The sequence below is a fragment of the Pelodiscus sinensis genome, chromosome 4 (assembly GCF_049634645.1).
Source record: "Pelodiscus sinensis isolate JC-2024 chromosome 4, ASM4963464v1, whole genome shotgun sequence".
NCBI classification, from domain to species: domain Eukaryota; kingdom Metazoa; phylum Chordata; order Testudines; family Trionychidae; genus Pelodiscus; species Pelodiscus sinensis.
In genome coordinates this window covers 111,996,880-112,010,759 of record NC_134714.1, presented here as the reverse complement: position 1 = coordinate 112,010,759, position 13,880 = coordinate 111,996,880, and the positions used below count along the sequence as shown (strand labels likewise).

Below are 13,880 nucleotides of genomic sequence, written 5' to 3'. Positions count from 1 at the left end.
AGCCACTTAGGGAGCTGAGTGACTAATTTTCATGGGAAATGAGCGTCCATCTTTTAGGCATCTCCGAAATTCCCACCCTTAGCTGCCACAAAACAGCTTTCCTTTTAAAAAAAAAATGCTTATGGCAAAATAAACGCTGTTCTGAAACTTAGCCGTTTTCTCACATTTTTGCTTCACACTAAAAATTTGGAAACTTGATCTTGAGAAGGGTGTTCTCATGAAATAACTGCATCTACACCCCGTTTTGTATTTTGAAATAGCGCCATATCACAAATAGGCAAATGAAGCATGAGATATTTAAATCACGGCTTCATTTGCAATTTTGAATGTCTTCATTTGCATCCCTTTCTCAAGAGGGTGGAAGTGTAAAACTCTCAACTGTTTCAGAATAACACTAGTTATTTCAAAATAATGTTGCTGTGTAGATGAACCCTTAATGACTGACAGAAAAGAGATGGAGAAGAGTAACATGGTGATAAGGTTAAGTGAAGTAGCCGGGTTTGTCTATTTCAGCAAAAACAAAGTCCTGTGTCACCTCTAAGACTAATACATTTATTTGGGTATAAGTCTTCATGGGCTGGAACCCACTTCCTCAAATACTGTGGTCATGTCTACAATGGCGCGATCTCGCGCAGAAGTGGCTGCTCTTGCACAAAAACTTGCTGCCTGTCTACACTGGCCGCATGTTCTTGCGCAAATAAACTGACATTCTAATGTATGAAATCAGGGCTTCTTGCGCCAGAACTCTGATGCTCCCGCTCAGGAATAAGCCCTTTTGCGCAATTGTTCTTACACAAGAGGCCAGTGTAGACAGGCAACATGAATTTCTTATGCAAGAAAGCCTTATGGTTAAAATGGCCCTCAGAGCTTTCTTGCGCAAGAGAGTGTCTACACGGGCATAGATGTGCTTGCGCAAAAGCACATCTCTTGCGAAAATGCACATGCCAGTATAGACACTCTCTTCTGGAAGAGTTTTTGCAGAAGAACTCTTCTGCAAAAATTGCTTGAGAATGCGCCAGTGTAGAGGTAGTGAATGTGTTAGTATTTGAGGTGCCACAGGCCTGCTTGCTGATTATGGTGTTGCGGGCAGAATGACAACCTCCATTAAAAGGCTGGTTACAGACTGGAGAGGAGTGGAGTGGGCTGCCTCCTCCCCAACCCCGCTCTGAGCGCCTGGGGGAGGAAGGGTCTGAGAGTGCTGGGTAGGGAAGGGGACGATGATCTCTCCAGGGCTCGTTGTACTTTCCCTGGGGAATCTGCGCTTTCTTGGCCCCGGGGAGACGAGGACTTAACGCTTCCCCGAGAGCATTGCCGGAGGAAAGGCCAAGGTGAACGCATCAACCCAGCCACGCCCCACTCCCCGCCTGCCCTGGAAAGCGCGCGGGGGAGGGAATGGGGCGAGCCTGCTGCCCCTGCCTCCTCAGCAGACGGGGGAAGGAAGGCGGCTCCTTTAAGACCGGATCAGCAGCAGGCTCTACGCTCCCGCAGCAGCAGCTGGGGCGAAGCCGCCTTCTCTGGATGCTGCCGCCAGCTGTGCCGGTGGTCCGCAGCCTGCTCGTCCTGCCGCCGTCCTAGCGGCTCGGAGCGGGGCAGCAGCGGGCCCGGCCTCATCCCCCCTCCGGCCTGGCCAGGCGCGCGGAAACCCTCTCCCCGGCCAGGGGACCCGCGCAGCAGCCGGCGGCCCCTCGTCCCATGCCGCGCGCGCTGGGGCCGGAGCTGGGGCGCGGCGCGAGCGACCCCCGGTGATGCTGGGGAGGGAGGCGCGGCCCGCCCCGAGCCCAGCAGCCCCCGCCGCCTATGTGTGTGGGGAGGCGCCCCCCTCCCTCGGCCCGCCCCGCTGCGCGCCGCGTCCCCGCTCCTCCACCACCATGTCCTTGGCTTTCTGCGGCAGCGAGAACAACTCGGCTGCCTACAACGTGGCCAAGGGGGTGCTCAACAACGGCTGCTTCGTGGACGCGCTCAACGTGGTGCCGCACGTCTTCCTGCTCTTCATCACCTTCCCCATCCTCTTCATAGGTGAGTGCGGCCCCGCCTGGGCTGCGCCGGAGCGGGGGGGAGGTGCGCGTGGGCCGGGGGGGGGGATTTTCCCGGGAGCCCACTAGCTCTCCAGCCTGGTCTGCTCCATCTCTCCCGGCAGGGAGCCTATGCTCGCCTCCGCCGTGGCATCGCCTCTCGATGGAGTCCTCCCTGCTCCTTGCATTGCTGTAGACACACCCTTCCCCCCAGGGCATTCCCCTGGGTTGTGGGGCGCTAGCGTGGGGTCTGATCATCCGGCACCTGGCTCAGGGGCACAGATCCGAAGGCTGCCTGGGAGGGAGGCCCCGGACGTTACTTCCAGGTGTTGAGTTGCTTCTGAGTGAGTGGTTTGCAGTCGCTCCTTCCAGACTGGTCGGAGAAAATGGGAGAGCAAATTTCCTGGTGGGAAAATCTTTCCTGACTAATTACACGCGCCAGTGCGCTTTTCAGAAGCCCTGAGTCCCCTAAGTGCTCGGGTTCAAGTCAAAGGGAGTGAGACTATTACTACAAAAGAGTCTGGGGTCCTTCCTGCTGAACTTTTTTGAAAATCCCAGGTCACTGTAGATTAGCAGCATTTTCACTCAAAGCACTCATGTTAACACAAAAAACAACAAATGGTCTGGTAGCACTTTATAGACTAACAAAACATGTAGATGGTATCTACATAGGGGAGAAGGAAAAAAAGGAGGGGAGTGGGAAACCCCTATTTATTTTGGGTCTGCACATCCCCTAAATTCCCCTATTTATTTTGGGTCTGCACTCCTAAGCTCAAAACTCCAGTCATCTGAAGAAGTGGGCTGTGCCCACTAAAGCTCATGATACCATCTACATGTTTTGTTAGTCTATAAAGTGCTACCAGACCATTTGTTGTTGTTTGTTTTTTAAGTTTATCCTATACAGACTAACTCGGCTACCCCCTGAAGCATGTTTAACACAGTTTAGGTGACAGAAAAGGACACCCTTAAATGTTTAATTAAAGACACTTTAATGAATTAGCCACTGTTTTCCAATGCACCAGAAGAGCCTGTGGTGCCACCGTGTAACTAATCGAGCTGTCAGTACCTGTATAATTGTTTATCTCTGAACTAAACAGCTTAAACATTAATAGCTAAAACGTTAAATGTTTAAGGTAATATTGACTTACCTTAGCATGACTTATCAATCAAGCTATCATTTCCCCTCCTATTGTTATATTAATTATTAAGGGAGAATGCTTCCATTTACAAAAGTAGCTCAAATTTGCCTGTAATAAAGGGGACTTTGGAAAATCATATGGCCTACAAGAACTAGCCTGCTTTATGCAGGCAAAACTCCTCTTGAATTCCATTAAGTTAGTGGATGTTTTCCCCATGTAAGGATTGAGTAGAAAGTGCATAAAGGTTTCATGGCTTTGTCTTGTGGGCTTTCCAAGCTAAGAAAATAATAGAACACGTTTATTGCTAAAAGCCAGTTTTACTGTTTTAAAGCAAGATGATTTCATATTGTGAAATAATACAGCCATTTATTCAAAGTTAACTTAGATGTGCAATAATACCAGGCATCATTCTGGGGTTACCAGTAGGTGCCCCTGTGGTGTGATACACTGCTTCAGTACTGGAACGATGAGTTCCTATTCTACATAAATGTATAAGTTAAGGAAGTTAGTCTGGTTCCTGGGGGGTGTTTGTCTACTGCACACAACCACAATAAAATGTGTTGAAACTGGGGTCCTTTGAGGAGCTGTTTAGCGAGAAATCTATGCGGCCAAATTCCATACTATACCATAGTATTTCACTTGCTTAATAATTAAACATTCTGACTGTAACTTTCTAAAGTAACCAGTGATATTTGTGAGCAAAAATGCTTGACTAAAACAAAATAACTTTTTGAAATTTATACTTTTTTCCCTAAATTGATAAAATGGTGCAGAATTTGATTATACAGGCAGTCCCCGGGTTACGTACAAGATAGGGACTGTAGGTTTGTTCTTAAGTTGAATCTGTATGTAAGTCGGAACTGGCGTCAGCCGCTGCTGAAACTGATCAGTTTCAACCGCGGCTGAATCTGGATGCCAGTTCTGACTTACATACAGATTCAACTTAAGAAACCCAGGCGTCCCCAAGTCAGCTGCTGCTGAAACTGATCAGCAGCTAATTCCAGGAAGCCTGGGGCAGAGCAACTCTGCCTCCGGCTTCCTGTAGTCAGCCGCTGGTCAGTTTCAGCAGCGGCTGACTTGGGGACGCCTGGGGCAGAGCAGCTGGGGTGCTGCTGGGTTGCTCCAGTAGCGCGGCTCCTCGGCTCTACTGGAGCAACCCGGCAGCACCCCAGCTGCTCTGCCCCAGGCGTCCTGATTCAGCCGCTGCTGAAACTGACCAGCAGCGGCTGAATCAGGACGCCTGGGGCAGAGCAGCTGGGGTGCTGCCGGGTTGCTCCGGAGCGGCGCTGCAGGACCAACCCAGCAGCCCCCAGCTGCTCTATCCCAGGGGTAGGCAAGAAAAGCCTGGTCTGCTGGGGGGGGCACTAGCTGCACCCCCTACCCCAGCAGACCAGGGAGACGGGGGTGGCGGGACTGCCCAAGTCCTCCATGGCTTTGCTCCGTCTCCCTGGTCTGCTGACCTGGGAGACGTGGAGCAAAGCCGCAGAGCACGCGGGCAGCGGGACAGCCCAAGCGCCCTGGGTTGTCCCGTTGCGGGCGTGCTCCAAGGCTTTGCTCCCCATCTCTCTGCAGACCAGGGAGATGGAGAGCAAAGCCTTGGAGCACGCCCGCAGTGGGACAGCCCAGGCGCGCTTGGGCTGTCCCACTGCGGGCGTGCTCCAAGGCTTTTCTCCCCGTTTCCCTGGTCTGCAGCGAGGAGCAAAGCCTTGGAGCACGCCTGCAGCGGAACAGCAAAGCCGCTGGACCCCCCCAGCAGACCAGGGAAACCAGAGCAAAGCTGCCACCTGGGCGGCTTTGCTCATTTGTCTGGGAGCAAAGCTGCCCAGGCGGCGGGACACCCGCCGCCTGGGCGGCTTCGCTCCTGTCCCCCTGGTCTGCTGGGGGGTCCAGCAAAGCCGCAGGACCCCCTCCCCCAGCAGACAAGGGACACCAGAGCAAAGCCGCCGCCTGGGTGGCTTTGCTCCTGGGCAAACAAGCAAAGCCGCCCAGCTGGCGGCTTTGCTCGGGTGTCCCTGGTCTGCTGGGGGGGTCCAGCGGCTTTGCTGGACCCCCCCCCAGCAGACCAGGGAGACCGGGAGAAGCTTTTCTCCACCCGGAGGACACGGGTGGTGACCCGCCGCCTGTGAGCTCCAGGGCGAGAAAAGCCCCGTTCGTAAGTGCGGATCCGACATAAGTCGGATCCGCGTAAGTCGGGGACTGCCTGTATAGTAAAAATACTGGAATTTTAAAAACTTTGGTTATAAATATTTAATATGTAAAATTATTTGGAGTCAGGTTATTAAATTGACTGGGAGATTGTTATATATTCTGTGTGGTTTTTGGCTTATATTTCATAATAAAGTTGTTACTCGATAAGTCTCCAATCTTGGAAATGCTTAACTATATTCATAAAGTTACTTGCATGAGTGGTCTCATTGATTTCAGTGGGTTGATTCGTGTGAGTAAAGGTATAAACTTGCATGTGTTCATAGGCTCAAGGTCTCAATGTGTCACTGATTTCCCCCCCCCCCCCTTTATACTCGGGGCCCTGTGTTGTACTCTTTTTACAACTAAAACATCCTCTATAGATCTGGGAAGTTTTTGGTGTACAACAAATGTAGGATCAGTCCCAATGCCATATTTTTACGGTGTAGCTACACAGTGAAATTCCACACTTACATTGTCCAGCTCAGTTATTTTTCTCTTTCAAATTGAAAAGCAAAGGGGTAGGTTAACATTTTTAGTTTAGAACATTTTCTGGTGAAGGGGTTACAGTTGCGCATACAAATCCTCATGATGATTCTGCTTTTACATTTAGGATGGGGAAGTCAGAGTTCCAAAGTTCATATACATCATAGCACTTGGCTTCATTTTCCCGGCCACAATTTACGTTGGATCTTGACTTTCATCCTTTTGTTTGTACTGGTGTGTGAAATAGCAGAGGGCATAGTATCAGATGGGTAAGTGGATGCATTGTTCTTCTTGATAACACCAACTATCTTGAAAGGGTTTCAAAGTAAGTACAATCCTGTCTAAATTTCATCTAAGCCAATTGGCTTGTTATAAACATGTAATCTATATTCATGGTGATTAATCTACAGACCTTGTATCAGAAATTCCATAGACCTTGCCAAGTATGTGCACAAATAAAAATGGCCTGGCCCTGAATAATTTTTTGTGATGCTTTAATGACACGTCCTAAGGATCTGATCCCACAGTCCTTGCTCAGACAAAACTCCCATGTACAGGATTAGGTAAGATCATAAGTGTTCCTCCATGAGCCAAGTTCTGCTTGCTTTCTTCAAAGGCTTGTTGGATCTGATTGTCTTCTCACACGTTTTATACTGGAATAACTCCATTGACTTCAACAGAGTAATTACTGGTGTATTTCCAATGTGTGTGGGAGAACAGTCAAGTCCATTGCCTTCTTGCCTTCAGCACAGCTACTCCCATTACTACAGTGAACAGGAATTGGTCCCATTAAGCTGAAATACAAATAGAATTAAACATAAACTGGTTCTGTTCCAGTTGAACTCCGTGGGTGACTTTATCCATTCATTGGGAACAAGATTCAGACTAGACTAATATACTAACATACATATTCTTATTTAATTCTACCATTCCTTTACCTGTGACCTTACATTTAGCATAAGTGCGTATGTAATACATTTCTTAATTCATTATTGCTTTATGGTACCAATAGTTAATTTGTTTTTTCATGACCATAATAGAGTGAAAGTATATATGTATAAACTTCATGTACTGTAATCCAAGTTTAATTAAATTAGGTATCTCTGTAACAACTTTGCCCATCTGTAGAGTAGGAATAATACTTGCCCAACTCTGTAAAACCCATTAGGATTCTTACATAAAAGGTACTTTAATTAAGTTTATTATTAAATTATATATTTATCTTCTCTCAAATACACTTTAAACAGGAAATTCCTCAGCTCCCAGAAGGTATTTTAGAAAGAGCTTTTCTAAAACAACTGATTGGGGAGTTAGTAGGAACTTTCTTAAACTGACCCAGAACATTGTCGCTGAATAATAAGTGCTGCTTGATGAGAATCAAAACTCCTAACCGTACTGGGGGCATGCCAGCCCACAATCACATCTCTGGAGCACTCAGCAGCTTAGCAAGTTGTTCTGTGAATAAAAACAGATTTTGTTCCTGTAATGAAGAGACTCATCAGCTTCTTAAAATCAAAACAGCTCTTGCTATTAAAAGTCCTCTTGATAGTAATAGGATTGTCAAAGGCTTTGGCAACCAGCAATAGACCTATGCTACTGTGTTACAAAAATGGCTTAGTGATATGCTTATATAGTAGAATTCTGTCGCTTGCTTCTGTTTGTGAGTTATAGCAAATTACCTACTACTCCTACATATTATCTGCTAAAACTTGGAATAACTGAGGAACTCTACAAAAATCTGGATTAAAAATATGTGATCCCTAAAATATTGATTTCTCATTTTTGGCAGTTCTACCCTGCTGTACAAAAATCTGGCTTTATTTATTTAGTGACCTAGAGGTATCCATACACAGGTCTTGTATACCAGTAGACATTATTTGTCATCAAACAGGGCATATAAGCCAAAAATTGCACATGTGTCCTCACTTATGTCTCTACGTGGAGATTTCCTCAGATTATTCCTTTGGGGGGTAGGATTTTTGTTCAACCCATGTAGACCCAATGAGTGAGAGTGGTTTGTCCTTCCCCTCCCACCACCATCACAATGCCCTGTACAATCTCTTAGGACACAACCATTGCACACTCAGCTCCAGGGACTTCTGTAGCATCTTCAGCTCTAACAGTAACACTCTCTTTTTCATCCCACCCCTACTCCCATCTGCACACCTTCCACTGCCACCAGATTCCCTATATAAGGGACAGGCAGAAATAGCAGGAGAAGCAATAATTCTCAGCTGGCTTTTCTACAAGGCAAGGGAGTGAAGGAATACATCCTGCTGACTCTCTGGGTACGTCTATGCTGCAGAGGAAGATCGAAGCTGCTGCTGTCGATTTTTTTTTTTTTCCTGGGTTTGAATTAGCAGTCTAGTTAAGACAGCTAATTTGAAGAGCGAGGGGCACTCCGGTCAATGCCGGTAACCCTGCTTTCACAAGGACTAAGGGAAGTGTGTTCTTCCTACAACTTCCTGCAGTTTAGACAGCACCAAAAGCCAAGTTAAGCTACTTTGACTTCAGCTACACAATTACTGTTTCTGAAGTTGTGTATCTTAATTTGACTTTGTCCTGCAGTGTAGATGTACCCTCCCATTATTGGATTGTTCACAAACTTCCCACCTTATGTGTCCCTCTCTGACATGAGCCAGGCTGAATTGCAGCCCTTGTTTTTTGGGGAGCACTGAAACTGTTTTGTCCTTACTACATTAAGTGGGGGAAAAAGCAAGTGGGACTATGGCTCACTCAACTATCCACCAGCCAGCAGAAACAACTGACCAAGCATAGAAGAGTAAGCTACACCCACATTGCAATTCTGCCTTACATACAATGCAGGACTGTGTCTTCAAGGCAAATTCTAATTCCATGGTTATTTGCTTTCTTTGTCTGAATTCTTGTAATAATTGAAAATGGAATGTACAATTTCACTGTACACGCACAACCTGACAAATATTTATAACTGAAATGTATAGATAAGCAAAGTAAGAAAAATGCTGCTTGAGAATTTGAGAGTTTGATTTTAAGGATATTTGCACTGCATATTTTGATGTGTGAATTTTGGAAATATGTTTTAATGGTTAGAAAGCTTTAACCTTTTGAATCCGTATCTACTATTCTTAAATAATTGTCTGATCTTTCTCCATAATTTCCCACAACTGGGAAAACTTAAACTGATGATAATGCTGAAAAGCCATAATTTTGCACAATTGTGAAACTTAAATGGTTAAAAAAGAGAATTCTTTAAAGTAAACATTTTAATTATTTAAAAAGATTCAAATTCTGCCAACCTAATAAGTAACAAGAGACCTGAATAACTGGCAATTAAACCAGTGTATAATTGAATATATGACTAAACTTTATTTAGGGGTGGGTAACTTTTTGTGTGTTTATTTTACATCTAATACATATTTTTTTCAAATTTATATTTTCCAAGGGTTTCAGAATCCCGTCACTTGCACCTGTACATGCCAGCTGGGATGGCATTCTTGGCAGCCATCACATCTGTTGTTTACTATCATAACATCGAAACATCAAATTTTCCAAAGTTATTAATAGGTATGTTCCACAATACCGAAAACGGTGTATGTGTGAGTATTGTTGCTCTTGTGTTATCGGTTAATTCTGTAACTAAGATTGGATAAGTTCTGACAGTAACTTACACTCTTGTGTGGCTATGTTTTTGCTTGTTATTGGATTGATTCAGATATGTTTTGCTCTCCTGGTTCCCATTATCAAACTTCAGTTCAAACAATATATGCTATTTTTATGCAACCTAAGCTTTCCACTGCATTCAACTTCTGTGAGGTGCATAACGTCAACTGTGTGGAAAGTTCTTGGCTGCATCGGGACACGTGTTTTTGTACTTCAGATAGTGGAAGAGATTTGCAACTGTTACAAATGTAGTCTCAAAAGCCAAAGTGCTGACTAAACCTGCTTACTTAATGTAATGCAACTTCCACTATTTGATCTGAGGAAGTGGGTCTGGCCCACGAAAGCTCATCATCTAAGAAACCATCTTGTTAGTCTTTAAAGTGCTACATAGTCCTGCATTTTATACAACTAGAATAATCTAAAAGGGCTTTAAACAATATAAAAGTGGGTGTAATCTAAAATGTGGGCAGCATCAGAGGAAATTGATGCTGGCATCGAACTTCAGCACTTTAACCTTTCTGCGCCTCTGTTTCCTTTTTAGTAAAACTCATCTGTAAACTGCTTTCAGATCTCTTGCATGGGCGGTATTGTATGAGGACTAAGCATTACAAAAATATTATGTATCTTAATGTGGGAAAAGGGTACATACAGTATATTAAGCAGCTACAGAAAAGACACTCACTGTTGGCAACTTTATACACATGTAGAGTGCACTATATAATGTATAGCAGTGGATTTCAAAGAAAGCCTTCATGGAAAAGGTGTGGGTGTGAGAATTTAATCTCAGACTGCAAAAGGTTTGAAAGTGCTCCCTACTTATTTACACATTTCCTGGCTCCCTGCTATGGCTGCAGGCATACAGTAAGGAGTTCACTCCTACACATGGTCCCCGCAAATAGTGTCTCTGAGTTCTAATTCTTCACTTTTTTTTTTTTTTTGCAACATGGTTTTCATGCTGCAGAGCTTGCATTCTATATATCTGATTCCTATGCCTATGTTTCACAAACATTTTTAATGCATTGTTGTATCTTCCCACTAGGAACAGATTAGTCCTCTTACTGTCTGTTATAGTGCAAAAACAGTATGGGAGGGATTATTTCTTCTTGCATAGAGGTGTTTAATATGGGCTGTCAGGAGCTATGAATTACCATTTTTCTGTATCATAGGAGGCAAATTTTCAATTGCTAACTTCCCACGAATCTTGAGAACATCACAGAGAGAATCTGTCTGAGAGAGCGCTGCATTTTGGGGATGCTCCATAGCTACTATTTCAATTTTCATTTAGTCTTCGTGAATTCTTTTATCATGGCAGATTTCTCTTTTTAAAATTACATTTTGTTATCGTAATGTTTCAGGGATATTGAAAATTTAAGAGTCCCTTGTAATGAAATAACATAATTCAATATCAGCTACAAACCCTCTGGAGCAGGCTTTCCACACAAGGACTCTGATAGAAAGGCACACTGTGAACTAACTGATTTTGTAGATGTGACTAGCAGTTTTCATTTCCTCAAAGATTGGATGCCCAGCTAGAGGAGCTATAAAGATGCTTAAGTGCTCACCTTATGGGGAGCGGGGGAAGAGAACACAAAAATGGCCATACTGGCTCAGACCAAAGGTCCACCTAGCCTAGTATTCTGTCTTCTGACAGTGGCTAAGGTCAGGGAATGAACAGAACAATCACCTAGTGATCCATTCCCTGTTATCCATTCCCAGGTTCTGGCAAAACAGTCTTGGGACACCACCTCTAGCCCTTTTATTGTATCTCAGGTTGGGCATCTAAAATTCCTAGTCTCTTTTTTTAAAATAATGGCTTAAATTTATATCTCCCCTTCCCCCCCCACCCCCCGGCATTTTATTTATTTGTTTCACCTGTTTGTGTACACAACCTGTTGTTATATCTCAGCAGTGGATCCATATGATGCTCATAAGCAGCACATGGAGTAGGTTGTACAGTTCAGCATCCACATTAAAATTGATTTTCTCCTACATAAACTCCATAGCTGGGTGGAAATCAGTAACAAAGTGTTTTGTTTTTAGTGGTATTGGAGCTCAGAGGGGAAAGCTGAAAGTATAGAGGATGGAGAGGGAATGCTGTAGGAGTTAAGTGCTTTAAATTGCTGTCTTGATCCTTTGCTAGCAATAACTCAAATCCATATCCTCTCATTCATTTTTAATCTTAATTCCCTTTGTAATTTCATGGTGAGTTCTGCTTAGAATAGGATGCAGTCATGGGGCCCACCTGTTTTCCCATGGCCATTGCAAAGTGGACAGTTTTGTCTTTTAAAAGTGTGTAACACCAGGTGAATGTTTTAAAACCTGGACATCTTAAAGGACCATGGCAGAAGTACAATTCAGAACACCCAAATCCAAATGGGTGAGCAACTGACTGGTTGCCATAGTATTATATTGCAAAGCTCAATCCTCTCTGCTGCTTACTGGATTTTGCAGTCCTAATGTCAGTGGGAATTTTGCAACAGCGTGGGAATAAGTCCATGGGACTCTGTCTCGTTCTTAGTACTCTCCATCCATGATGTCCAGCCCTGCTCTAGAAACACAACAGTTGTTGTAATATTTTATTCAGTAAAGGCTGACATTATTTTCTTTCTGCTGGCCAAGCCACGGTCTGCACTGCATCTTTTTCCAGAGCACCAGAAATGGGTAGAAGATAGAACACTTTTTTTATCATTTAAATTATTCTGAAATTGGGTCGAAGAGCCTGCTTTTCTTCATGTCTAACTATCAGGAGGTAGAGGGAGAAAGGCTATTCAGAGATTGGAACACAACTCCAGTATCATCTTCCATGGGACACGGCTCCATACATCCTTACCACTGCTCCTGCCACAATATTTTTCTCCGTACGTTGCCTATAGAATCTTCATTTGGCAATCTGCCAAAGAGACTATCCAGTGATTTAGTAGGGCAAGGAAGGGAGATATATTTCATAGAAGGTGCTTACACAGGATCAGTAGAGATGGGAAAGAAACTGCTACATCCTGGGTTTGCTCAACATGTTTGAGCAGCTCTCCCACTCCTAGGATCAAGTTCTACTCGGTTTCATCTCTGCAAACTTTCTGAAGGCAGTGGGGTTGTACAGATGTAACCCAAATCAGAGTTTGGCCAAGAGCCTTTTTTTACTTATCATAATAAAATGTATGTCATTGGAAGCAGGCAGCATTCACTACCCGCTCTACAAATGCAGTCCACCCAGTATGTAAAGTACAAACTCCTTTCTCTTCCTGAGGTTTGAGTAATTGGTAAAGCAGACGGAGATAATATAAAAATCCATTCAAATCTTCTCCCCAGGCTTGGCTGCCCATAGGTTTCCTCTGTGAGGAATGCTGTGCCCCCACTGTAGATAACCTTTCTACCTCCCTTAAGACCCAGCTGGGGTAATGAGGCACTTGCTTTGTGAGTCAGGAAAAGCCATTTTCCTTTTTTCTTAGCAGGCTAGACACCCGGTAGCAAGACGGGGTGTTTCAGGCATACACTGCCAGCTTGTCACTATCATAAAAGGAATTAAATCACATTGATTTTTCCCCCATATTTTATAATTCAGTGCTTAATAATGTTGCTCTGCTTTCACAATTCCTCTGTTGTACTTCAGTGGCTTAACAACCAAGTAAAAGAAGCGGTGTCAGATAAAAAGAGATCTTTTAAAAAATTGAAGTCAAATCCCAGTGAGGAAAATAGAAAGGAGCATAAACTTTGTCAAATTCAGTGTAAAAATATAATAAGAAAAGCCAAAAAGGAGTTTGGAGAACAGCTAGCCAAAAACTCAAATAGTAATAGCAAAATGTTTTTAAGTACATCAGAAGCAGGAAGCTGGCTAAACAACCAGTGGGGCTCTTAAAATGATCAAGATGCTAAAGGAGCACTCAAAGATGATAGGCATTGTGGAGAAGCTAAATTAATTCTTTGTTTCAGTCTTCACGGCTGAGGATATTGGGGAGATTCCCAAACTTGAGCCATTCTTTTTAGGTGACAGATCTGATGAATTGTCCCAGATTGAGGTGTCATTAGAGGAGGTTTTGGAACAAATTGATAAACTTAACAGTAACAAGTCACCAGGACCAGATGGCATTCACCTGAGAGTTCTGAAAGAACTCAAATGGGAAATTGCAGAACTATTAATTGTGGTTGGTAACCTATCTTTTAAATCAGCTTCCGTACCTAATGACTGGAAGATAGCTAATGTGACGCCAATATTTAAAAAGGGATCTAGAGGTGATCCTGGCAATTATAGACCAGTAAGTCTAACATCAGTACTAGGTAAATTAGTTGAAACAATAGTAAAGAACAAAATTGTCAGACATCTAGATGATCACAATTTTGGAGTGAGAGGAAGTCAAAATGGTTTCTGTAAAGGGAAATCATGCTTTACTAATCTGCTAGTTTTTTTTGTGGGGGTCAAAAA

At 44.0% G+C, this 13,880-nt stretch overlaps 1 protein-coding gene across 4 annotated transcripts in view; it reads left to right on the top strand.

The window, feature by feature from the left end:
- Window positions 1-1,363: 1,363 nt before the first annotated feature.
- ABCC8 (ATP binding cassette subfamily C member 8) overlaps window positions 1,364-13,880 on the top strand; it is a 133,663-nt gene continuing 121,146 nt past the window's right edge. For all 4 annotated transcript variants that reach the window (XM_075928081.1, XM_075928079.1, XM_075928080.1 and 1 more), the window contains exons 1-3: window positions 1,364-2,016; window positions 5,949-6,090; window positions 9,246-9,367. In XM_075928081.1, the coding sequence (XP_075784196.1) occupies window positions 1,746-2,016; window positions 5,949-6,090; window positions 9,246-9,367 (535 nt within the window). In that variant the 5' untranslated portion in view covers window positions 1,364-1,745. The remainder of the gene's footprint in view (window positions 2,017-5,948; window positions 6,091-9,245; window positions 9,368-13,880) is intronic.